The sequence below is a fragment of the Peromyscus californicus genome, unplaced genomic scaffold, assembly GCF_007827085.1.
Source record: "Peromyscus californicus insignis strain IS unplaced genomic scaffold, ASM782708v3 Scaffold_6__1_contigs__length_162567912, whole genome shotgun sequence".
Classification (NCBI taxonomy): Eukaryota; Metazoa; Chordata; class Mammalia; order Rodentia; family Cricetidae; genus Peromyscus; species Peromyscus californicus.
In genome coordinates this window covers 45,149,766-45,175,014 of record NW_026294584.1, presented here as the reverse complement: position 1 = coordinate 45,175,014, position 25,249 = coordinate 45,149,766, and the positions used below count along the sequence as shown (strand labels likewise).

The 25,249-nt window shown below is 48.7% G+C and overlaps 1 protein-coding gene across 6 annotated transcripts in view; it reads left to right on the top strand.

The window, feature by feature from the left end:
- Plxna4 (plexin A4) overlaps positions 1–25,249 on the top strand; it is a 465,281-nt gene that overhangs the window by 382,058 nt on the left and 57,974 nt on the right. For all 6 annotated transcript variants that reach the window (XR_008214655.1, XR_008214654.1, XR_008214653.1 and 3 more), the window contains exons 11-16: positions 7,504–7,600; positions 7,897–8,087; positions 12,123–12,274; positions 17,828–17,945; positions 21,715–21,851; positions 22,954–23,118. Coding sequence is in view for 2 of the 6 variants with exons in the window: in XM_052722108.1 (XP_052578068.1) it covers positions 7,504–7,600; positions 7,897–8,087; positions 12,123–12,274; positions 17,828–17,945; positions 21,715–21,851; positions 22,954–23,118 (860 nt within the window). In the remaining 4 variants the exon portion in view is untranslated. The remainder of the gene's footprint in view (positions 1–7,503; positions 7,601–7,896; positions 8,088–12,122; positions 12,275–17,827; positions 17,946–21,714; positions 21,852–22,953; positions 23,119–25,249) is intronic.

Genomic DNA, 25,249 nt, shown 5'->3' with positions numbered 1-25,249 from the left:
AGACAAGAAGGTACTAGTGGAGAGGGGAAGCCAGGATCCCCCACTGGACTCTGTAGATACAGTGAAATTTCAGACCATGGAGAAACAGTTTCTCTTCCTGGGAGAAGCTGCCCCAGGGTGTAGGAAAACATCTGGAGTGAGAAGAGAGTCTGTGACCTTGGTAACAGAGAGAAGGTCACAATGTCATCAGATGCCCCTGAGACCCCATGCTTAGCCTAACCTGATCCCATAAAGCCCCTGTAAACCTTCCTCTGTGCTCTGGAAACTAACTGACCTTCCAAGAAGCTGGTTTAGACCAGCTGCTCATTCTCTTCTGTGAGGATCGGAAGCATCCTGGATTGCCATATCCTCAGCAGGTCCAATTGCCATATTGTCAGCAACCATAGTCCAAGGGCCACTTGCCTGGGGAGCCTCTGGTAGTCACAGGAGACTCTCTGGATATGAGGGTGAGACACAAAGGGTCAGGCCAGCGTTGTCCCCTCTTCCATAGGTGCTAGCACCCAGCCAGCGTGAGTGGGGACAGGACAAGACAGGGTGGGTATCTGTCTTGTCTGTCTGCTTCTCAGTTTGGGGTTTAAGGACTCAAAAGTGACAAAGCTCCCATGGGGACCCTCTCATCTGGAAACCCAGCTCTTCAAGTCCTATGGTTACCTATGCTTCTGCTGCAGGTCCAGGCCTCTACGCTTCTGAACTCTAGGCCCCAGACACTTCTAGATCTACTTCCGGAAGATGTAGAGCCTTGTGACGGGCTGGATACAGAAGCCAAGGCTCTGACCAACCACCAAGGACAGTGCTGGGTGGGCCCTTTAAGAGCTGCAGAGGTTCCCACTGCTCTGTCCTCAGCCAGGCCTAGCTCTAACTAGCGTGAGGTTCTGGGGCCTCAGGGCTCTCACAGAACCTCAGCCACCTCTGCACACATGACGTTTTTCACTTTAACAACCCTAGTGATGGGAGAGTTTTAAGTCTCTGAGACAGTAAGAAGGGTGACCTACTGTCATTGAGACAGTAGGAGGGGTAACTTCAAAATAGATTCAAGAGGAGTCCCCTGTCCCAACTAGACTCCCTGGAGCCCCACCCTTCGGGGGGCTCAGCCCTGACTTCCCCCAGGAGCCTCTCTTTGGAAGGCCTAGAGGGGGTGTCAGGTAGATCCCAAGGTAATGTGGATCTCAGCCAAGATGTCATGTAGCTTCCTTAATCTGGGCAAACCCCACTCCCAGAGTTCTAGAAACAGGGTGCCATGGTACAGACACAGAGCTGGGAAGTATCTCCTGGATTCTGTTAACGGGGGACTCTGAAACCCCGAAAGGGCAGTGGCTTTCCCCTGGGCTCACAGCTTCTAAGATGCAAATTCAGAACTCGAATTCAGTTTCACCAGCACACCCTGTACTGAAAAGGTGGGCAAAGCCCAGCCATGGAACTACTTTATTCCCTGCTTTGTGTTGTCCCTGGGACCAGTTGAGATAGGCCTCTGGGCAGAGTGTGTGGAAGGGATTGTTTGCTTTCCCTAAATCCCTAAGTAACATGGGATGGGGAGAGGGAGTGAGTCCAGTTGGCAAAAGAGAATTAGTGACAAAGACATCCAAGAAGAGCAGAGAAATGTGGGGACATGAAAAACAAGCCCCGTGTGGGCACGCCTCTGGCCTCTGTAGGCAGATGGGATCACTTCCAGAACCACTATTTGGGGACAGGCCTGGGGACAGTGGCTATAGCTCCTGGGGACAGTGGGAGGAGCAGAGGGGCCGGTTGCAGGCAGCCACCGAGGGAGCCGCTGTGGGGATGCATGGCCTACTTTAGACCAAGGCTCCAGGAAAATGTCAAGTGCTGCTAATAATAGAGCCTGCCACCTCCTCTCAGGCTGGCGGTCACGAGCATGAGTGGGCTGCAAAGGGCACCGGCCCACCGCAGTGCTGGTCCAAGAGGGAAGGAGGGCACGAAGCTGGCCAGAGCTCTGGAAATAGACACAGTGCCCCAACCAAGTCCTGATGTACTCTTGTGGTTTTCTGGCTTGTCTGTTCAAGTAGCAGAATGCCGCAGTACTCAGGACAAGGGAGTACTCAGAGGCGGGAATAATTCCATGCAGAGGTCTCCTCTGCCTTACAAGGAGAGGAAGCTGGGGGTCATACACCCCCAAGGTGATGGAGAAGTCATCGACTAGGGGGGTGGGGGTCTGCCAGCCTTGATTGAGACACTTAACCTCCTGGCCTTCAGGAGCCTGTAACCTCTCCTGTCGCTGCGTTCTGTGTCCTACACAGCCCTGAACTTTGCTCAGACAAACTGCCACTGATTACAGAGAGCTATATAAATGCTAAGTGGGGCAGAGTGAGGGAGGGCAGGAGGATGGGAACCAGTGGTCCAAGCTACCCAGCTTAGGGACACACAGAGAGTTCCTACTGTGTCCTATGTGCAGGTCATCTAGAGAGGGCGGATCTCCAGAACACGCTGACTTCCCTAGAGGATCAGGGCTGGTGGGGGCACCTGGGTTAATGATGTCTACAGTATTTCCCAGTTGCAACCTCAGAAAATAGGAGAGAGAAAGAAAAGGCCCTGCCCAGCATATTTGATCATCATAGCCCTTTGTTTTTCAATTTTCTTCAAAAGGAAAAGGCACACAGACATGTGCATGCATCAGAACACATAAGCATTCTCGCATGCATACAGCTCCATATGTACCAAGTGTCTGGCACATAAACACTCAGTTCATGGCTGTTATTATTAGTCTCCATAAATATAAACACAGGCAGCACAAATAGAGTTTCACAGAGCATCCCCAGGTGTATACACGCAGATTAAAACACACAGCACTCTTTGGGGGCTCAGAGCAGGTGACAGACGCTGTGCTCAGAGCTCTGTATGTATTATCTTCAGGCCGCGTGGTAATCATCAAAGGTATGGGCTGTTCCTTAATTCCCACTTTCTAAATGAAGGACCCAAAACTTGGTCATTTGCTCATGTTCATGTGCCCCCCCCCATGTGTGTGTAAACCAGATAGAGAGACAGACAGACAACAGACAGATGACAGACACATACACATACATACATGTAATCATGTTTGCACACACAGGCAAGCACATACATACATAGTAAGAATTCCTTGCCTTGCTTCCTGGGCCATTTCAGAACCATCCTGAGAGGGGCCTGAAGATTTCACTGACATGAGCTAACTCCACTCCAGTCAACACCTGCCGTTCCCACATTGGGTCCTGGCTAGAGGAGGCTTGAGGGACAGAAGCTGGGCTTCGAGCCAGACTTAGTCACACCAGCACCCACCCAAAGTCCAAGTCTGTGGATGTCCAGTGCTGCTAGGTGTTCAGTTGGTGCTCAGCCTTGGGTGGACCAGGTGATCTACCCTTAGTCATCTCACCCTCTGGGGTCTGTAGGCCTGAAGGAGGGAGGAGGAGACCAGGGAAGAGGCCGGCAAGAGCCCCACTGCCTTCTCTCACATAAGGGAGGGTGCCTTCTCCTACATTCTCCTCCCTCTTCTGGGCAGCCCCTGACTCCCTACTTCTGGCAGGGTTCTTCACTTTTGGTCAACACCAGAACCACAGAAAAACTCTTTCCAAATATCCCCCATCTCCAGACAATGGAATTAGCCACTTCTGGGGGAGAGCCCTGGGTTTTGCACCTCACTCCTCATTCTAATGTCCACTCCCAAAGGCTGGAGTGAATTAACTTGGGGTGACCCAATATTGTGTGACAAAACTTTTCCTGGGGAGATGACAACATACATGTCACCTTACCCCAGATAGGGAGCCCATGACATATCCAACATATGGATACCACCAAAGTCCATTTTGGTGAACCAATGCGTTTTATTGGGTTTTACTCACAGGAATATGGGTGAAGGGTTACTCCAAGGAGCAGAAATGACTCAAAGATGGCTGAATCACCAAAGCTCACTCCAGCATGCGTAACAGCTCACAAAAGCTGGGAACCTGGAGCCCACTGCACAGCCTGAAGTTAGCTCAGCAGGTTGGAGAGTGTCTTCTCCAGGTGCATGAGGTTGGTCTAAACCTCTTCCAGGCAGGTCTGTCGGTCTCTGCTTCTTCCATGCAGCTGCTCTGGTCTCAGAGTCCTCACAACTTGGCTGGTCAGAGAATCTTTGCAGTTTTATTGCTTACTCGGGGAGGAGGGCCCAACAAATCTAGTTAGTTTCAGGGACTTCCTGATGCTGTTCTGAGTTGATTACCTCCCTGCTTAAACAGCTTCCCTGCAGAATGCAGTGTTTCAATCTCAGAGGAAACTGTTAAACAACACCCAACCTGACTAAGACATAGCTTGGTCCCTGGGAGGTGATTAAGTTGCCTTCCCTCAACTATAATTTTACTTTTCATAGTAACCCATGGTCAACCACAATCAAAAATTATTAAATGGAAAATCCCAGAAACATTTTTTTCCATGGGACTCCCTCCCCTCTTTTTTCCTTCAGAGCAGAAATGAGCCGTGTCGTTGTCCAGTGTATCCATCCCATACATGCTACCTGACTGTTGGTTAATTAATAGACAACTTGGTTATCATGCTGTTTTTCATTTTCAGTTTATTGAGACAAGGTCTCACCATGTAGCCTTGGATGGAGTGAAACCCACTATGTAGACCAGGCTGGCCTCAAGTTCACAGAGGTCCTCCTACTTCTTGTTGGGTTAAAGGTATAGGCCACTATGTAAGCTCTTGGTTATTATCAAGTTGGCTGATACAAAGTTACTAGTTTGTTAGAGAGAAGGAAAGATGGGAATATGCACATAATTTTACAGTGTGTTGTAATTGTTCCACTTTTTTAAAGACATTTTAAAAACTTTTATTTGTATTTTTATGTGTGAGTGCTCCGCATATATACCTGCATGCAAGAGGAGGGCATTGAATCCCATGATAGATGGCTGTGAGTCACCATGTGGTTGCTGGGAATTGAACTCAGGACCTCTGGAAGAGCAGCCAGTGCTCTTAACTGCTGAGTCATCTCTCCAGTGTGCTTTTTATTGTTAATCTCATATTGTACCTGAATTATGCCTACATCATTGGTATGCATGTGCAAAATAAAAACAGCATAGAGTTAGATGCTATCTGAGGTTTCAGACATCTATTGGGGCTCTTCAGTCTATTTCTCAGATTTGGGGGACACAGCTGTACTGAACCAAAGCCTCTACTGTCATTTCTGCAGAGCAAAGGGGCCTTTGCTCTCCTCTCTGTACCCAGCAGGTGTCAGTCACAGATCTGCTGAGTGAGAGGGTGAACAGTGTGCTGGGAGCATCTCCCTACTGGGGAAAATGTCCAGTGTTTCTAGCTGGGCTGGGTTTATGCTGCTAGGAAGAAGGGAGTTAAAACGTTTGAATGTTAGGATAAAGCCTGAAGAAGCCTGATCACAGAGGCTGCTCATTATATTATCTAGAACCCCCAGCACACTCACAATGTGGTTTATTCTGTAACTCAGAGGCCTAGGTAATTCCTTGGACTTTAGAAGCTTCTACAACAAGCAACGGATCTATTCTTGCCCAGTGAGAGAGGCTTGGATTCCAGCCCCGAGGTTCTCTCCAGGCAAGCTTGTCCACTATCTGTGGCTATTTTCCCCTCCTGGAAGTACTGCAGTCAGCTGGGAGAAGGGATAGTTTCCACCATGTCCCTTGATATCCACCCACACCCACAACAGTTCAGACCCCCCAAACCTTGGCTCTGGGCTGAAAAGAGCCCATCGAATTTGCAAGTCGAGCTTCTAACCAAGCCCAGTGGATGAATCTTTTCAGCAAAATGCCAGTCCTCAGCCCCTCCTGTACAGAAAACCTGTCACAATTCCATTCTTCCGTCCCACCCCCTGTGGCAGGCAAGTCTGCCAGTATAATAAGAAAAGCACCAGGTACTGATTAGCACTGCTGTCCATAGCAAGCTGAGTTCTCTCTGCTCACTGCTTCTCTCTTCATTGACCAGTAACTGCAGTCAGAAGCAGAGCATGGATGCCTGCTGCCACACATGGAGCCTTCTTGCTGCATCCAGCATCTCTAAGTCAGCATCCTCTTCCCTCCATTCACCACTGTCTCTTACTCAGGACCCACCCTTGCTCAGAATAGTAGGTCCTGAGGAGAGAAGGCACAGGATCTGAATGATGAGCTCTGTGCAGGGGTATTCTCCATTATTTCAGTATAGCAGTGTAACAGTATGGTGGGAAACTGGGGCTGTGAATGCATTTGAATCTTACTTAGACTCCCAGGCTTGTCTTGGCAGCAATGGGGAAGGGGGGCCAGGGGCAGGATTTCCCACCTTTCCCTAAAGCTTCTCTGGGATCTTTCCTCTCCTCAGCCAATTGTCCCCTCAGAGCATCACGTCTTCACTCTTAGTCATTGCTACCCATTCCCTCTGCCTGGTGGTCAGTGGTCCCATTCCAGGCCCTTGGAAAAAGAGATGACCTGCACTGAATGCTTTCTGGAATAGAGAGTTAGTTCCCTGTATAGGTGCAGGCTGGCAGGGCCTAGTGACCAGAGTTCCCTGGGAATTCAGGGCAGAACACAGCTCTTCCTTGTGCTCCTCTTTGAGACCCTTGACTGTGATGAGCAGTTCATCCAATTTGTTTCTCTGTTTTTCTTTTGAGAATTCCATACATGTATACAGTGAAATATGATCATATCAACCCTGGCCCCAGTTTCCTCCTCCAACTCTCCCCGTAATTTGCCCCACATATCTACTTCATAAAACATCTCTTCCTCCTCCTCTTCTTTTTTTTTCTTCTTCAATAACCTACCAAGCTCCTTTAGTGCTATCCATATTTACAAAGGTATAGGGCGATTGGCTAGAGTGTGGACAACTTACCAGTAGCCATACCCCAAAGAACAATTCCTTGCCACCAGCCATTAACTGCCAGTTGCTCAGTTGGTGAGGCCGTGTGAGTTCCTCACCCGTCTGTGCTCTAGTTGGGCTGACTTTACTTTGTGCCTGTCTTGTGCAGGTGACCAAGCTGCTGTGTGTTCATGAGTGACAAGCCATACCTTGTCCAGAACACAGCATCGTCTCACAGCACTCCTCCCCGTCCTCTGGCTCCTCTCTTCTTTCTGCCTCCTCTTATATTCCCTGGCCTGGGTGGGTTTCCCCTGGACATGGGAGTTGATAATGCTGTCCCATTTGTGGCAAAGCATTCACAATCACTTATTTTCAGCACGTTGACCGGTTATGAGTCTCTGCGTTGACTAGTGTGGTCTGTTTCTTGAACTGGCCCCCACACATGTACTGTTGCACAGATATGTTGCTGTGCAGGTAGACTGCTGCACAGGTAATGTTGCTGCAGAGGTACGCTCTTGAAGCTTAGCCCCACTCTCTGCATCATCATCTGGCCCCTGTGCTCCTCCATCTGACCATACACATGTATACGTGTATTCAAGTATATATATATGCACAGTATAATAAATCTTGGCTAGTCCTTAATCCTGTGTGTTCTATGGGGCCCCAGGCTAAGTAAGCACTCAGGTCTTCCTAGAGATCTTTGTAACAGTTTTTTGTTCTTTCCTCGACCCCTCAATCTGGCTGCAGTATTCCTATGAAGGGATGGAGATCAACAACCTGCCAGTGGAGTTGACAGTCGTGTGGAACGGACACTTCAACATTGACAACCCAGCTCAGAATAAAGGTGTGGAGAGGCTAAGGCTGGTAGAGAAGGCAGGGAGGAGCAGGAGTGCGGTAGAGGAGAGAAGGGCAGCACTGCATTCTTGGGAGGTCACCTCATCCCTACCTCCCAGCACCTGTCAGTCTCCCTTGGGCTTTGAGTCTTTCCTTCACAGCCTAGCTCTTCTCCATCCACTTTTCCCTGTCATTTCTTAACCCTGGTCTCTGCACTGTGGTGGCTCCCAGTGGTGGGACAGTTTCCCTGTAGCCATGCTCAGCCTCTCCCCATCCCAAAGTGCCTCTTGTCCTTGTCTTCCACAGTTTACCTCTACAAGTGCGGGGCCATGCGTGAGAGCTGTGGGCTGTGCCTCAAAGCCGACCCAGACTTTGAGTGTGGCTGGTGTCAGAGCCCAGGCCAGTGCACCCTGCGCCAGCACTGTCCTGCCCATGAGAGCCGGTGGCTGGAACTATCAGGTGCCAACAGCAAGTGCACCAACCCTCGGATCACAGAGGTAAGCCACTGCCTAGCCTGGAGCTCGTGCCAGGCTGCCAAGCCATGCTATAGCCTGCCAGGGACCAAGGCTCTCAAGACAATGCCTGGCTGTGGTCATCCCCTGTTCAATGGGTAGACTTGGGTGCGCTGACTGGTCAGGCATATCCCCATTTTCCTTCATAGATTCTATGGAAGCTTAGGCTTGGTTCAGAGACCTTTCCCTCACCCAGGGGACAGAAAGGGGCTCCGCTGCCCTATTGGAGTTTAATGCCCCCTCCCTCTGAGTCCAGACACCTCAGTGACAAGGCTGTGAAGCTTCATCAACAGCAGCCTTGCTAGAAGTTGGCCAATAGTGACAGTTGCACTGGGTCCAGGGGCCAGAGCCCAGCTCTGTTGAGCAGTGAGAAACCACAGCAGAGAGACTTCAGAACTTGCCCCAATAAGACCTAAACTGTAGAATCGGAAACATGTCTGGATGCAGTTCAGGAGTCTAACTGTGCAGAATAGGAAGGAACAGGGCAGAGCAAAGTACTCAGCTAGTAGGGACAGGGCTGGGTCTGTGCAGGGCTGTATCAGCATGCCTCACCTATGCAGTGAGTATAAGCACCTGCTGTCCCACAGCGGAGCTCAGGGATTGGCTTGGAGGCATGCCGTCAGCTTCCTTGGCTTCCTCATACACTTCCTCAGCTTCTGTAGCACTCTTGGGAAGCTCATCAGCCTCCTCCATCTTGTTCAGCACCATTAAAATCACTACCAAAGGTGCCTAACCAGAGAACAGCAGCCCCTGGGGTTTATATGGGCAGTTCTGTCTCCTGTCCCCATTCCATACTTCTGACACGGGTGTCCGCCTAAGGTCTTCTTCCACCAGGCTTGAGATCCTTCCTCTCTTCTTAAATAGGAAGAGAAATGCATGTCTCCTTTTGACTATTCTCCAACATTAGGATCACATCTAATATAATCCTCCCATCACCTCAGGAACAGGGCCTAGCACACAGTAGGTGTTTAGTACCTCTCTGCCATGGAGGATGCTGATTATAGTAATGAGGTAGATGGGGAAGAGGGAAAAGAGAAGGAAGTGAGTAGCTGTATCTGCATCTGTCCATCAGGAGGACACACCCAGCTTTGCTCAGTTTTGCTAATGTTCCCTGAATTCCATATTGAGCAATGACCGAAGTCCTAGACTACGTATGTGTGAAGTGCTCTGGAGTCTGCACATTCCCTTCACAGCCCTGGTTAGTCAGCATGGAAGCCCTGTTACATTGGGCTCCTGAGGTTTTGTAACCAAGCATCATAAACCATGTAGCTTGCAGTATCACTATCCTGGAGGTAGGTGTCCAAGATCAAGGCGTTGGCAGGATTGGTTGCTTCCAAAGGAGGAACTGGTTAGATGTCAATTGTGCTCCCCCATGTCCCTCTCTTGTCTCCAGGTGCCTGGCTGTTTTTTTGTTTTTTTTATAGCACCATGCTCACACTGGGTTAAAACCCATACTAATGGCCTCCTTTGTGCTTAATGGTCTCTGTAAAGACTTATCACTACCTAAAGTCACATTTGAGGTACTGGAATATCGTGGTTTGAATATGAAATGTCTTTCACAGGCTCATGTGTTTGGACACTTGGTCCCCAGGTGGTAGTTATGTTTTAGGAGATTATAGACCTTTTAGGAGGTGGAACCAAGCTGGGGGACATAGGTCCCTGGAATATAAGCATTAGAGCACAACTTCCTTCTGAATTCTCTGCTTCATGGGTAATACCATACAACTAGCAGCTGCCACATGCTCCTGCCACCAGGGACCAAGACCCCTGCGATGCCTTCTCCACCATGATAGATCTAACCCCCATAACCGTGAGCCAAAATAAATCATTTTCCCCCTTAAGTTGCTTCTCTCAGGTATTTGGTCATGGCAACAAGAAACGTAGCTAAGTCATGAGATTAGTTAGGACCTCTGCCTATGAATTGGAGGGAGGGGCATAGTTAGGCCCTCCACCTGTGAACTGGAGGGAGGGGCATAGTTAGGACCCCACCTATGAAGGACAGGGTTCTTCTCTTCCTCTCCGTGGTAGAGAGTAGTGTCAGCTACAATAACCGGAGTATAGAGAAAACAGTGTTGCCTCCCAAATCCCCCAAGTCCTGGATTTATGTTCTCCTTCACACAGTGACAGGACATTTACTCCTTACAGACTGTGCCACTGGGGTGGGTCTGAGCAGAAACAGTGTTGGCTGTTATGAGGGAACCCCCTCAGTCACCTCAGAGTGGCCGTCAGAATGCATCCCTCACCTGAGACCCTTCACCTTCAGCATTCCCGGTGATGGTAATATCAAAACCGGGACTTCTTCTGAGCCCCTACTTCACTCTGTTCTCTGTGGGGACTTCCAGGATGAAGGGCTGGGTGGGAGCAGGTAAATGTCCTTTGGCCCGCTTTCCTACATCCCTATCTCTCCTTCCCAGTCCTTCCACAGTCCTGCACTTCTGTGAAACCACTACCCTCATGCTGTTAACAGCTAAGCTATCCCCGGGGCTGTGGCACATGGTGACTCACAGTACGTTGAAACCTATCAGCTGGATTTGCTTTCTCTTGGCTTGAATCCAGGAAAATCACTGGAAAGAGGTGACAAATTAAACAAATCTCCCTAGGGTGGGGGCTGCTTACTGACTCCAACCTGGCATCAGCCCTCCAGGGGACCATGGACTGATCCAAAGATAAAAACCCCTCTTACAGGATGACAAGCCAGGGCTGGAACTTCATGTAGTGCCCCTCCCCCACCAAGTGCACTGGGAACCCACCATCTGGGCGAGCCTTGGGGGAGTACCTAAGCACTCTCTGCTTACCTTCCACACATCTGCGCACCTCACACAGCAGAAATGGGCCCATTTCTCCAGGTGCAGCTGTTTTCTACTATGATGGGAATGTGCTCATATAAATTCCTACGCCACAGCATGCTTACTCACAAACATGTGTGTCTACAAAGGGATATGTAATAAGAAGGAAGTTGTTAAGCTTCGGTTAGTGAACAGTCTCCCTCCAGAAAAGCTGCCACTAGAGCAACCCAGTCCAGTGCCTTTGGTTCCTCCAACTTTACCAGCCATCCAGGACAGGGCTCTATATGTAACCCTTAGGGAATGGGGTAGTGGAACATTCAGGAAAGAACTAAAGACTCTTACCATTCAGATTCTTCCTCAGATACGTCACTTCAGGTGCAGGTGCTCTGAGAACCAGGAACAGTTTTATTGTGGGAAGTAACAATTAGATGACATTCACTGTCCATGGCCCCTACCTCAAAGCAAGCCAGGTCCTGGTTGACAAGTCTCTACATTCTAATTATGAGTTCTAACATCTACGGTGACATCTCTGGAGGGAAGGACAGTCCCTTGGACCAGTGTACCAGGGTAAATATCTAAATTGAAACCTTGTTCATGACAAGCCAAGCCAACAGGGAAGGTAAATGGTATGCCAGATGCTCTGAAGAGAGATTAGTGAGTTGGCTTGGCTGTAACAGCATGCTACCATTGACAAGAAAGGCAGGCAGGGGGAACTAGAGACACATCTTGCTCTTGGAGACTTAAGGTCAAGAGAGGGGCTGGGTGGGAGAATGGGGAACTCAACCTGAATAGCGATTGTCATGAAAGTAGCATGACAAGTGCCTTGGCCTTTCAGTGAAGAGAAACAACCGGCGACTACGGAGACTGGACATTTGATGTTGGAAGTGGGTGGGGTGGTCCTAGATACAGGTGGTTCTGGGTGGTTAAGAGGGTTGTATTGTATGCCACAAGTCTATCCTGATTTTCTCTGGAGTATGTGGCAACACTGCAGTCATATTCTCTTCCTCTATGAGATGGGAAGATAGACCAGGAGCTCTGAACGTGTCCCTCAGGGCACAGAGAAACACAGACCTCTTTGCCCAAGGATACCACCCATTGATAGCCACACACCTCCTGGACATGCTTAAGGAACTGTGCCCAAAAGCATAAAGGGCCACACCCACTCTGGCCTCTTCAGCAAGTAGGTGGTGATGCTTCTTGAGGCCTGAAGGATCACCTCTGTTCCTCTCTGCAGATCATTCCAGTGACAGGCCCTCGGGAAGGGGGCACCAAGGTCACCATCCGAGGGGAGAACCTGGGTCTGGAATTCCGGGACATTGCTTCACATGTCAAGGTGGCTGGTGTGGAATGCAGCCCATTGGTGGATGGCTACATCCCGGCAGAACAGTAAGTGAGAGCCACCTGAGATATGGGGCAGCTAAGGGGGGCGGGCAGACATGGCAGCACAGGCTTGAGATGTCCCTTATCCACTATGCTTGGAACTAGAAGTATTGTGGAGTGGGAATTTTTTTTATTCTTCAGACTTTAGAATGTTTGCATATACATAGTGAGATATCCTGGGGATGGGCCCTCAATCTAACACAAAATTCATTTGTGTGTTATATACAACTTATACACATAGCCCGAAGATGACTTTATATAGTATTTTAAATAATCACCAAAGAAAGTTTCCTGGTATAAAATTTTCCACTGATGGTGCCATATCAAGGCTCAAATGTTTCAAAGTTGGGACTTGCAGATTAAGAACTGGCTGGTTAATGGTAAACTCAGAGCCCAGTTGGGGAAGCGGGTAGAATGCAACTAACATTTTAGGGTGTCTACAGGGTCACCCTCAGCTTTCTGCCTTCTGTACTACTGAGATGCCATGCTAGGGAGCTAGAGACAAGGATAGAAAAATGGGGCGGGGAGGAAGAAGGTGACTGCTGACTACTTGGGGTAGGAGAGGAAGAGATGAGAAAGAGCAAAATTAAAGTCTGCCAGGGAGTGTGAATTCAATTCCCTGTATTGCCTCTAACTCCCCATGAGCTTCCCCACAGATAAGCTAGCCCTGGGCTATCCTCCGTGGAGGCTGAAAATGAAATTTCATACTATTCTCAGGCCTCTGGGTTCTTTGGCTAATTTTTCTCTTTGCAAACCATGCGCAAAAGGGTCATTCAACAGATGACCTTGACCCTTAACCCACCTAGTGGAGGAGATCCAGTGAGCCGTGCATTGTCTTGTAAATAAGTAAACACTGCTTTCCAGTCCAGCAAACCCAACTATGGAATGTATTTGCCAGCACAGTGGAGTCTGTATTCTATCCTGTCTCACCCAGACTATAACCTTATCAATGGTCCTATGAGCATTAGATGTGGGCTGCTGGCAGGCCATCCCTTAGGCCTGGCAGTACCCTGCCCTTCTGCTTGCTGGACTGAATGATTGAGAAGCACAGAGATGCTGCCTGTGCCATTCCTCCTGACTCCCATCAGGGCATCCCCAGGGCACTTGTAGTGGGTAGAATGCAGAAGATCCCACTGTAGCTTGGAATCATCCCCCTCATCTAACATCACTTAGTGACCCAAACATCTATCTGGGGCTCCTACAATTTTCTGAAATCAAAGCAAAGCCAATTGCTGCTGATACAGCATGATGTGGGGGAAGCTTAACATCCCCCAACCATGGACCAGGCCTCAACAGTGTTATTATAAAGCCAGATGATTAAAGTGCTGCGGTATCAGTTAGATCCGTGGAGTGATATAGAATGCTCAGGGCAAGAATCCCGACATGCAGGAATTTAGTGTGTGATGAAGGTGACAGTTCAAATCAACAAGGAAAGGCAAGATCCTTCAGTAAACGGTGCCGGGTAATGCCAGGAGAATAATAATATCAGATCCTTAGTTCACATTATACACCCAAATAAATTCCGTGTAGATTAAAGAGTTAGGGGTACAAAAATGAAACTGAAAGATTAGAAGAAAATGCAGGTGCAAATTCATTTGATTTCATGAAGGGGAAGATGTTTCAAGCATGAGTTGGAAAGTAAAACATAAAGAAAAGATTAGGGGTTTGAGTATATAAAACTCAAAAACTTATACACCAGAAATCACTGTAAGAAAAATTCAAAAGTGAAAGAAAAGCTGGGGATATGGTTATACCCATCACAGTTAATAGATACCTTTTTCTTAACCGATAAAGAGGCTTTATAAATAAAAGGCAGTTATCACAAAATGAGCAAAGAGCATGCATGTATAATTCACGAGATGCACAAAGAACCAAGAACTCCTATGAAAAATGAAATGTAAATGACGGCAATGGAGAACATTTTTAAAAAGTTAATGCTCCAGAGGCCAGAGACGGAGCTCAGTGGGTAGAGTGCTTGTCTAGCTCACAGGAAGCCCGGAGTTGAATCCCCAGCACTGCATAAACCAGATGTAATCCCAGGATTAGATGGGTAAAGACAGGAAGGTCAGAAGTTCAAGATCAGTCCTCCTCAACTGCATAGTGAGTTTGAGGCTAGCCTGGGCTACATGAGATGCTATCTCAATAAAAAACAAAAATGAATATAAAAATAAGCACCCGATACAACTGGCTCATTTCCTTGTGGTGGGAGGAAGCCTGGGAGAAACTTTCAGGAACATATTTGGACACATGGATTTGAAAAGTCTTAGCTGGAAGCTCCACATGGCTGCATGTGCCTGTCACACCAGCACTGAGGGATAGAGACGGACAGCTCCTGGGAGCTCACCCAGCTGAAAGGGTCAGCTTCTGGCTCAGGGATGGACCCTGTCAAGGCAATAAGGTGAGAGTAATAGGGTGAAACCCACATTGCCCTGCCCTGGCCTTGCATATCCACCCAAACACTCATTTGCATGCATCACACACATATATCATACACATACAATCATACAGTGTGCTCTCTCCCTCCCTCTCTGAAAAGAAAAACAGAAAAAAAGGTTTAGCTGGCACTTTAAGGACAGGCATGTAACTCCAGCTACTTGAGAGTCTCATGCTCAAGTCCTGCCTGGGCTAAAGTGAGTTTAAGGTTAGCCTAGGCAGCTTAGTGAGACTGTCTCAAAATCAAGAAAGAAAAAGGAAAAGGAAGCTGAGATGTAGCTCAGTGGTAGAACACTTGACCCCAGGTTCAATCCCCAATATCACACTCCACCTCCCCACCCACACACACAGTCTTTAAGTCTAGCTAATAGGCTTCTAGAAATTCTCTAAACAACCAGACTTGCAAAAATTCATATTTAACAATGCTTATCTCAGCTTTGTTTCTAATAGAAACAACTCAGAAACAATGATATGTCTAAATGTAGGGAATTCATCAGTTCAAAAAGTTATTGTACAGATGTTCCACAACCTTATCTCTTTTGGACATGATGGGGACTGAATCCAGAACCCTCTGTATGCTGGACAAGTGTTCTATCACTGAGATGCATTTCCAGCCCTTGGTATTATGTCTAGATAAACCCTTCCTAACTTGAAACAACACGAGATGAAACTGTGTTATAGATTCTTAACCAGCTACCAACATTGTTACTTCTTGTGGTTCCTGGCTCACGGGGACCTGAAGCTTTCTGCCACTGGCCAGCATCACAGAGAGTATCATAGAACATGTGGCTAGCTCAAGAAAAGATAAAATTCAAAGTACAAAATTGTAGACAGACTTACATGTCACTTTCATACCATTATAAAGCTGGAATCTTGTAAGTCAAGGCATTGTAATTCATCCAACACCTCAGAATCACAGACAGGCACAGAGTCAAGGTATCATACATGCACATACATGCACATACACAGGGGACCAAGAAGAATACGGCTTCTAATTAAATTTGTGAAAGAAAAGCCAGAGTCCATCTGTCTTTTCCTCACACCAAACATGAGTTTATTATGGTGTCTATACAGAAACACACACAGAGAGAGAGAGAGAGAGAGAGAGAGAGAGAGAGAGAGAGAGAGAGAGAGAGAGAGAGAGAGAGACGAACAGGACCTTTCCTCAGCACTTCAGTTTAAGAAACAGAAGACATAGAACTACAGGGTTGGGAATGTGGCTCGGTGACAGGGTGCTCATGTGACATGTACCAGGCCCTGGTTTGATCCCCAGCACTACAAAGGATAAAACTGCACCAAAATCAACTAGCCAAACAAACTCCACAGGACTTACAATGTAGAAATAAGAAAGGAAAAGATCAGTAGATTTAGCCGCAATAGATGCTTTTGAATGCTGGTGTGGCAGATACACTGAAAATCAAGTTGAAGGACAGCTAACAAGTTGACAACCAGGAAGAAAAGAACTGCAGTATTTACAACAAACGAAAGTTAATATGCCTAGTTAAGAAGGCTTCACCCAAGGACAATTGGTCAGCATGATAGAGAGAGGTCTTTAACAGAGAAGTTAAAGGAAGGCAGTGTAAAAAAAAAAGGAAAGAAAAGACACATGAACATATGTATCCTCTGTAACAATCACTGGACTTAAACGAGATCTTTTCTGTAGTAGACTGGAAAAACTTTCAAAGACTTGTGACTACCTAGTCTTAGCTAAAGTAGTGGACCATTAATACAAATGCAAATTGGTACAGCTTTGGAGGAACATTATTGTGTCCTATCAATGTTAAGTAAATAAACTATTTTGCCAGTACATTCCTTCCTGAGAAGTCTATTCTAATAAACACATGATATTTAGGTATGTGCATGTTGCCTTTTTGGCTGTTTTGTTTGGTTTTGAAGCAGGAGAAAGATCAGAATATTTATATGCCCATCAATAGGAAGATCACTACAAAAATGGTAGTTTAAACATGTATATAATATTACAAAACTGTTAGGAAGAATGAAGTAGATATATGTAGAGACTCGATGAAAACACATGAAATGTTGCTAAGTACAAACTGGTATTTCGAACAGTGCTATGCTATATTTACATTTATCTTTTATAAACTTGCACATAATCATAAATGTGTGTCGATAATATTCATGTTTGTGTACATGTATATAGAATATGTGCACAGGTTTAAGTATGAGTGTGCTTGTGTGTAAATGATATCTTCTCAGTATCCATGGGGAATTGGTTCTAAGATCTTCTGAAGATACCCAAATATATGATGCTCAGGTGACTTCTGTAAAATAGTATAGTCCTTGCGGACAACCTGTGAGCATCCTATTCCATGCTTTAAATCCTCTCTCCATTACTTGTACCTAAGTCAACAGAAGTGTTAGATGAATAGACATTCTATTGTTTTGTCCAGAGAATCATAAGAAAAAATAAGTCTGGGCACTGGAGAGATCGCTCAGTGATTAGGATCACTGGCTGCTCTTGCAGAGGACCCAAATTGGTTCCCGGCACTGATCTGGTAGCTTAAAACCATCTATAACTCCAGTTCCAGGAGATCTCATGCCCTTGTCTCACCTCCATGGGAGCCAGGCATGCACGTGGTGCACAGACAGACATGCAGACATATACTCACGCATAGAAAATAAAAATAAAACATAATTTTTCAAAAGAAAAAGGGTAGCCTGCACATATTCAATATGGATAAAATCTGCTTTACAATATTTTTGGTCTATGGTTGGTTGATTCCATAGATTTGATTCCATGATGTTAAACATATAAATATGTGGGTAAGTTACCTAGCTTTTCTGTGTCTGTTTCTTCATTTGTGAGATGGAGAACATACATACACACACACACACACACACACACACACACACACACACACCTCTGCACTAGTGGAAGCATCTCTTCTCCTGGCATAGGACTTGGAATGGCTGAGAGGAGACATACATCACTGAGGCAGCCCAGATGCTGGGAGCAGGCTCCCAAGAAGAGACTTGAGGACCTAAGGTCAGATCCGAGTTCTGGATCACTTGTTGAGCTCATGCAGGTCAGCTTACCTCTCTGGGCTCGCTGTGGACCTAGACCATGGTCCTGTGGCTCATGAAGTCTCTCCTTTGCTCCTATAGGATCGTGTGTGAGATGGGAGAGGCCAAGCCCAGCCAGCATGCAGGCTTTGTGGAGATCTGTGTGGCTGTGTGTCGACCTGAGTTCATGGCCCGCTCCTCACAGCTCTATTATTTCATGGTGAGTCCTGGATGCCAAAGGCCTGCCTGGGTGCAGATTGCAGCAAATCTTATGGCCATCAATGCAGAGCAGGGCCTTCACCCACCACCTATGTTCATGGGACCCCCACAGAGTAGGAGCATAGCCTTGGTGCCTCAAAGACCTAGATTCAAATGTTGGCCCTTGGGTCCCAGTGTCTCCTGTGTGGCCAAGCAGCAGAGTAACTCCTGGGAGTTGTGCCTAGACTCAGCCACTTTCTAATGAAGAAAACTCAGACAAGCTGACTAACTTTCCTATGCCTCAGTTTCTTCATGTGTAAAACGAGAATGATATTTGTATGTCTCTCACGGTATGGTGAAATCATAGTCTCCATCTCATGTCGTGCCATTTTCTGTGTTAGCCAACCTCACCGCTACCCCTTCCCGACCCCTACCCCCACTTACACCTTATTCCATCATGAACAGCTGGCCATCTTTTCCTGCCCTCTGCCATCTCACAACCTTCTCAGCCTCCTTTTCACCTGTCCTGTACCTAGTCCCACCTGTGGGCCCCCTCTATTCCCCCTAGTCACACACTGGCCCCCAGCTCCCATCCCTCCATTCCCCAGTCTCCTTACCATAACCTCACCCAGGCCTCACCCCAACCACTCAAGTTACTCAAGTTCCCTCCTGAACCTTCCAGGCCTGCAGAAGCCTGCCCAGCTCACAGCTTTGGGGAAGGGGGTGAAATCTCCTGGCCTTGAGCCTTCCATTTTTCCATTTTAGATCTTCCAAAGAGCCTGTGTGGCTGATGTTAGGAAGTCTTCCTCCTTTACTCCTTCCTCCATCCTTCCCTCCCCTCCTGGTTCTTCTTCCTTTTTCTTCTACTGACAACCATTTATCAGCTGGCACGGTTTCCCCTCACTCAGGAAAACCCAGGTACGCCTGCAGGATTGTGTCTACCGTCGGGCAAGGGGGCAAGGTGTTCTTGAATCTGGGGTATTTAGGCAAAGTCTCATGGAAGAAGCAATGGAAAGGCAGTGTGTGTCAAGTTGGCCTCTGATTTCCATGTGGAACTTGCCTGGCAGGTGTTTTCCCTAGCATAAAACTGACCCATGGACTCACACCCAGACACAGGAGTGGAGAGGGGGAAGAGGGGGGAGGGGGAGGGCAGTAGGAGCCAAGAGGCCATGAGAAACAATGTAAGTAGCTGCTACAGGAAGGCAAGCACCCTGGGCCCTTGCTCAATGACCTATGTCACTTTCCTAGTTGAAGGGTCCTACTAAGGAAATGGCCTGGTGCCACACATCCTCTAGGGTAGAAATTCAGGGAGGAAGGATGTTGGGGACCTCAGTCTCTTCCTCCGCTCCATGTTCACTTAGGGGTAGAGTCTTGGAGGGTAGGTGTTTCCCGGTGGGAATGAAAAGCAGGGGTCCTCATGCGTCTCACAGGGGCAGGAGGAAAGACAGCCTCACCTTCTAAGCGTGCTTCTGAGTGGCCTAGGGCTCTCACCATCTTCCTCTCCTCTCAGCTAGGTGGCTTGTGCGGAGGGGACACTTCTTAAGCACCACCCTGAAAGCTCTCCTGTGGGGTCCTGGGATAGCTTTCCCCAGGCTCCTCCAGGGATTTCTGGTGCTCTGGGGTGTGCTGAGAGCACTTTCCTGGTGTCAGGGTTAGGGGATATAGTAGAGTTCAGTGAGCATCCACAGTGACTTCCAGATTCTCATGTCCTGGAACCAAGAACTGGACAGATGTGGATAGCCACAGAAGCAGGTTGATTAGAAAATGATACGCTTCCAAGGGCGGACGCTGTCTGGGGCAGGGAGAAAGTTTACAAGCTTAGCCTGGAGCCCACTGTGTGGCTTTTATGTCTCATTTCACAGGCTTTGGGGGGTCATTTGGGCTTTTTCACACCTGCTCTGTTACCTTTAATTCTCCATCCAGTTTCATGTATCTCAGGGGCTCAAATCTCCACAGATGGGGAAAGGGGGTGTTGGTATTATAATGATCCACAGGTCACCTACAGACCCTGGTGCCTCTGTGCCTCTACTGGTGGCTCCACAGTTTGGGTCGTCATCCCCCCTCTCCCCTCCCCCCTCCCCCCTCCCCAGTTGGTGGTGCTTCGAGCCTTCGGCTTTGCTAACAGGTTTTTCTCCCTTACTAATTTTGCAATCTTTCATGTAAGGCCTCCCAGGCCTTACTCTCTGCCCCACTCTCCTGCCTCAGGGACAAACTTGGGTTTCCTTCAGCTTCTCTCCACAAATCAAACCAGGCTCTGATGTGTAGGTTAGTCAGACGAATGTCAAAGCCCAGATCAGTGCTCCTGGCCCGCCACCAGCCCTGTCCCAGGAGGTCTCCATGCTGGGAATGCGCCTTCTCCCTCTCCCTTCTAGTCTGTTCGTTCATGGAGCCAAGTGAAGAGCTGGCAAATAATTCAGACTTTGATTTCCCGTGCAAACCCACCGTGAAATATTTATGAAGCATGAGTTGAATAATTAATCGTTTCTCACAAGTCTAAAACATGTTTCCATAACACCCTCTCCCACCCAGAACAGACCCCTTCCAGCCAGGCCCTGCAAAACACCACTGCAATGAGGCAAGTTCTGGTCCTTCCCAGGTTTTGACTCTGAACCTTCCCCATGGCCCTGGGGCACCGGGCACCAGCAGACAGACTGGGTGTTTTCTCTCTGAGGAGGCCAGTGGGGCAGAGCCACCCTTTGGAAATAGCTGATTATTATAGTTTATTGAACAAGAAAACTGTCATGGGTCCTAGAGATAACCGCTATAGGGCTCAATTCCCCAATTCTGTGACCAGAGAAGTTGACTATCTTGCCCAGAGTCACACAGCAAGATATCAAAAGTCCCTTCTCCTTGGCTGTTCAGTCACAAAGCCAGGATGTTAAACCTAGCTGAGGAAACGTGGAGCCAAGGTCAGTGAGTGTCTCCAGGTGAATGCCATCAGTGTGCCCTTCTCTGGGGTCTGGGTACATGGCAGGTGGGTGGGTTTGCTGGCCCCCACAGGAGGCCTCCTGAGGGAGAGTACCCATGGCCTTGTGAACCCGGTGGGTTTGGCCTCAGAACAGAGTTCTTTCAGGAACTGTAGCTGGGGAAGGGAAAGAGAAATCTTCATTTAAATGCAGATACAGGCTTCTCACCTGGGACCAGGGAAAGTTTTTCCATTAAAATGCTAATGAAGGCACAAACTGCAAACTCCAAATCCCCTACTGTCTGGGGCTCTGCTCCCCACCCCCACCCAGCCCGCTCTTCACCTCCAGTCAGGGCAGGGGGCTTGACAGGCCTTCAAAGATCTCTTGGGCACAGTCTTCCCATGCCCCATGCTCTGGCCACTGGAGGGTTCCCTGAAGAGACCTTTGGGAATGGCAGGTTCCCTTCTCTGTCTCTTGGAGTCGTGGCTGGAGACCAGGGCTGTGGAGTCAGGTCTCAACTGCAGTACTTTTTAGCCATGTGACCTCAGAGAACTTAGTTAACCCCTCTGAGTCTCATCTGTGAAATAATGATAGCCATTTTTAAAAATCGCTGACTGGATAATTATAGACATACATATGTCTATATCACTAGAGATAAAGGCTGTCACTAAAAAAAAAAAATCAGTACACAGCGGCTCTCATGACCACTATTATTCACGTAGAGATGAAAGCTCTATTCACACAAGAATACAAAATGGCTCGGCGAGGCCACATGAGTAGATTCTAGATGGCAGCTCTTCAGTAGACCATGGGGCACTGCCTAAGGCCTGTCCCAGCCTCCTCCCCCTAGCCCAGCATGTCTCAGTCCTCTTCTTTTCTATGCAGACTCTGACCCTCGCAGACCTGAAGCCCAGCCGGGGACCCATGTCTGGGGGCACACAGGTTACCATCACAGGCACCAACTTGAATGCAGGCAGCGATGTGGTGGTGATGTTTGGGAGCCAGCCATGCCTCTTCCACAGGTAACCCCTGGACCCAGAGGAGGGTCTAGACATGTAAACCACCTGGGAAGGAAATGTGGGTTCCCACAGAGATGAACAGAAACTGCCCCTTTCCCAGGCTGACTTTTGCAAGTCCCTCCAAAAGCTCTCATTCTTGCTCTCTTTGGGGGAAGACAGTAGATACCAGCCCTGTTTTCCATGGAAGGTGGGGAGGTGCCATGCTGCTGTCCATAGTTCAGCCTGGTGTCCTAGGATGTACCCTTCGCAGAGGATGGGAGTTCCACTGAGCATCCAGCTTGGAACCAGCAGCTGATGCCCCTTCAAGGGGCAGAGCCTCTCCTGCTGGGAGCTGTTTGGGACCACCCCATCTGCTCTAAACAGGTGATCCCAGAAGGCCAAGGCTGAGCCAGCAAGGGCAAGAGGCCTTCCTCCTTCTGCCTAGCTGGGTCTGCAGCCCGAAGGGATATACCTTACCTAGCCAGGAGCCTGAAGTAGGGGCCACAGGGAGCCCTTCCAAGGAATGCTGTGGGAGATGTGACCGATCTGAGCCCAAGTCCCCAGAGACAGGTGTTCCTGGAGTAGGTTATGACAGGAACTGTGACAGATTCAAAGTCAGACCAGCCAGGAGTCTTGCATTACTGCTATCCAAGAAACCATTACTTAGTGAGGGAGTGAGGGTGACTTTGCTCAAAGCTGCTGCAGCAGGGCTGCAACTCAGAAGAGGGCAGAGGCGAAGCTCAACCCCAGTGCCACAAGTATAGCCAGAGCTCAGGACTCAGAGTCACGGGGAGGAGGTGGCAAGGGGCCGCCAAACTCACTTCAGGGGATTCTCAGGCAAGGCAGGAATGAGACGTGGAGGAAGGAACCTCGCCAGACTTACGTAGCTAGATCCTTGCTAAAATTGGAGCAGGGGCTAGGGTCAAGGACAGCCCAAAGACCAGGCCTATTTGAAAGGTAGGCTCAGAGGAGCCTTTCAAAAGGTTGACCCTTGTCCTTGGTTCGTGAGCTTCTATCTATGACAGGGCCCACCCCTTACTTCTGTGAAACCTGATGTGCCAAGAAAGGCGTTGAGCCCGGACCACTGCTTAATACCTAGGAGCCCATGCTCTGCCTTCCTTTCCAGGCGCTCGCCATCCTACATTATCTGTAACACTACATCCTCAGATGAGGTGTTGGACATGAAGGTGACTGTGCAGGTGGACAGGGCCAGGATCCGACAGGACCTGGTCTTTCAGTATGTTGAGGACCCCACCATCGTGCGTATTGAGCCAGAGTGGAGCATTGTCAGGTAGGAGGACCCATCCCCCAACCTCCTCCCTGCCTCTAGGCCTCAGTTTCTCTTTCTCAGCTCTCAAAAGCCCAAGAGAAACCAGTGACCTGGGAGACTGAGGCCTCTTCCCAGCCGTCCCTTCCCCAGCCCTGCTGCCCGCTTGCCTTTGTTCCTCTCAAATAACAGATTCAGCCAGGCAGAGCCTGGGCCCTGTTCCTCGTGGCTTCCCCAGTGCCCAGCACAAATGCACTAAGCCAAATGGCACAGGAGGTGGAAGAGGACATGTGACAGGGCTCTAGGGAGAGCCCAGACCCCTGTCCAGCACTTCGGTAGTTCAGCGGGGCAAGCCATGGCTCTTCCTGGACTTCTAGCTTTAGGAGGATTCTCCTGGGGACTGAGAGACTGCAGGACCCTTAGGGTGTAGGAGTATAGTGCCTCCCTTCTGAAATGGAGCTGCAGGCACCTGACCATGTCCGCTTTTCCAAGCCTGGAGGACATATCAGGATGAGAAGGCTCCACAGAGGCTGTCCTTTCTGTGAGGCCCCTGGAGATCATTGGGAAGCCGCTGTTCTGGGCTGCACTGGAGAACACAGTGAAGACCTGGGGTGGGAAGGAATGGGTTCAGTCCATGTTGCTTACCCAACAGGTGACCTTGACATCACCTTATTGTCCACCTGTCCCCTGCTCAGTGCTCCCCACAGTCAACTCCAGCCAGGAGGGGTCCCAGGACTGGAGAAGTTAGTGAAGACATAATAAAGCAGTGCTGTGTGCTGGCTGAGGCAGGGGCAAGCCTGGTCTAGGGGGCTAAACTTAGACCAGGGACTCAAAGGCCACACCTGACTGGTTGCCTAAATTTTTATAAATAAAATTTTATTGGCACACGGCTCTGCTCGCTGGTTGTATTGTCTACAGTTGTTTTCTCATGACTGCACAGAGTTGAGTAATTGTGACAGAGACCATATGGCCTGTGGAGCCTGAAATATTTACTGCCTGGCCCTTCAGAGAAATAGTTGGCCACCCTCTGCTTGAAGACCAGAGAGAAGCAGCCTGACTGCTGGGATGAGAAAGGCCATTGGCTGTCCTTAGCTAAGGCTTGAAGAGAAACAGCCTTTCAGAGCCATGCCAGGCCTTGGCCTCAGAGCCCGGTGATTCAGAAAGGTGACACAGACTTTTGTGTCTCACTCAAGAAGCTAGACAGTGATACTCTGGGGGCATCCATGACCTTACTGAATTCGGGTTCCCTTCCTATTGTCTCAGAAATAAAGGTGTCATCTTCCTGGCACTCAGCAGTGCCCCAAGACACACTCGTGCCGTGAGGGAGGCTGGACACACATTCTAGACTGCCAGCATTTTTGCTTAAGTTAAGGAAATCTGAGGATGAAGTGGGCATTGTACCATGTGTGGGATTTGAGCTTCCTGTAAGTGCCTGGGTTGTTTGAGGACAATGATGGGATCTTTTTCTACTGAGTGCAGAATTATTGTTTGGGAAGTCTGGGGACAGAGAGGCTAGATACCAGAAACTTGTCTGAACTGTGCTCTGTGTAGAAGGAATCCTGCAGGCACCCCTGGAAGTATGTGCATGCATGTGAGCTCATGAATGCATGCAAGATACACTCAATGAGAGAGAAGTCATGGGAAGTTTAAAGACGGGAAAGTAGATAGAGCGGTAGAATCCCATGTGAGTACAGGTGACAAAGAATCATAGCCGCTAAGTTTAGAAGGAATTTACCTACAAAGCCCTGCTTTGGACAGCAGGATGTTTGCCAATGATGCTCCGTTGACTAACAATCAGGTCATTGCTCCCTCCAGTCCAAGTAGGACATAGCCAAGAACAGGGCTTCCCACCCTCCCCACCAGCTTCTCAGCTTTCCCGGGCACAGAACATAGCATCCTTTGAAAGGCCACACTGAAGTGAGTCACCTGAGTCCCCCTCATGTCTGTCCTGTGTCACTCGAGTCTCAGAGCATGTCACACTCGTAATCTTGGAAGAGGTGTCTGGAGCTGGGCCATGGCTTTCATAGGTCTCAGCTGGACTGAAGCCACCAAGGAGGAAAATTGTAGCACAATTGCCATGGAAAACAGATGTGCTTCGACACTGGAGGTTCTGCTGGGAGCTTACTTTAGAACAAGATTGAGAGTGGAGAGGATC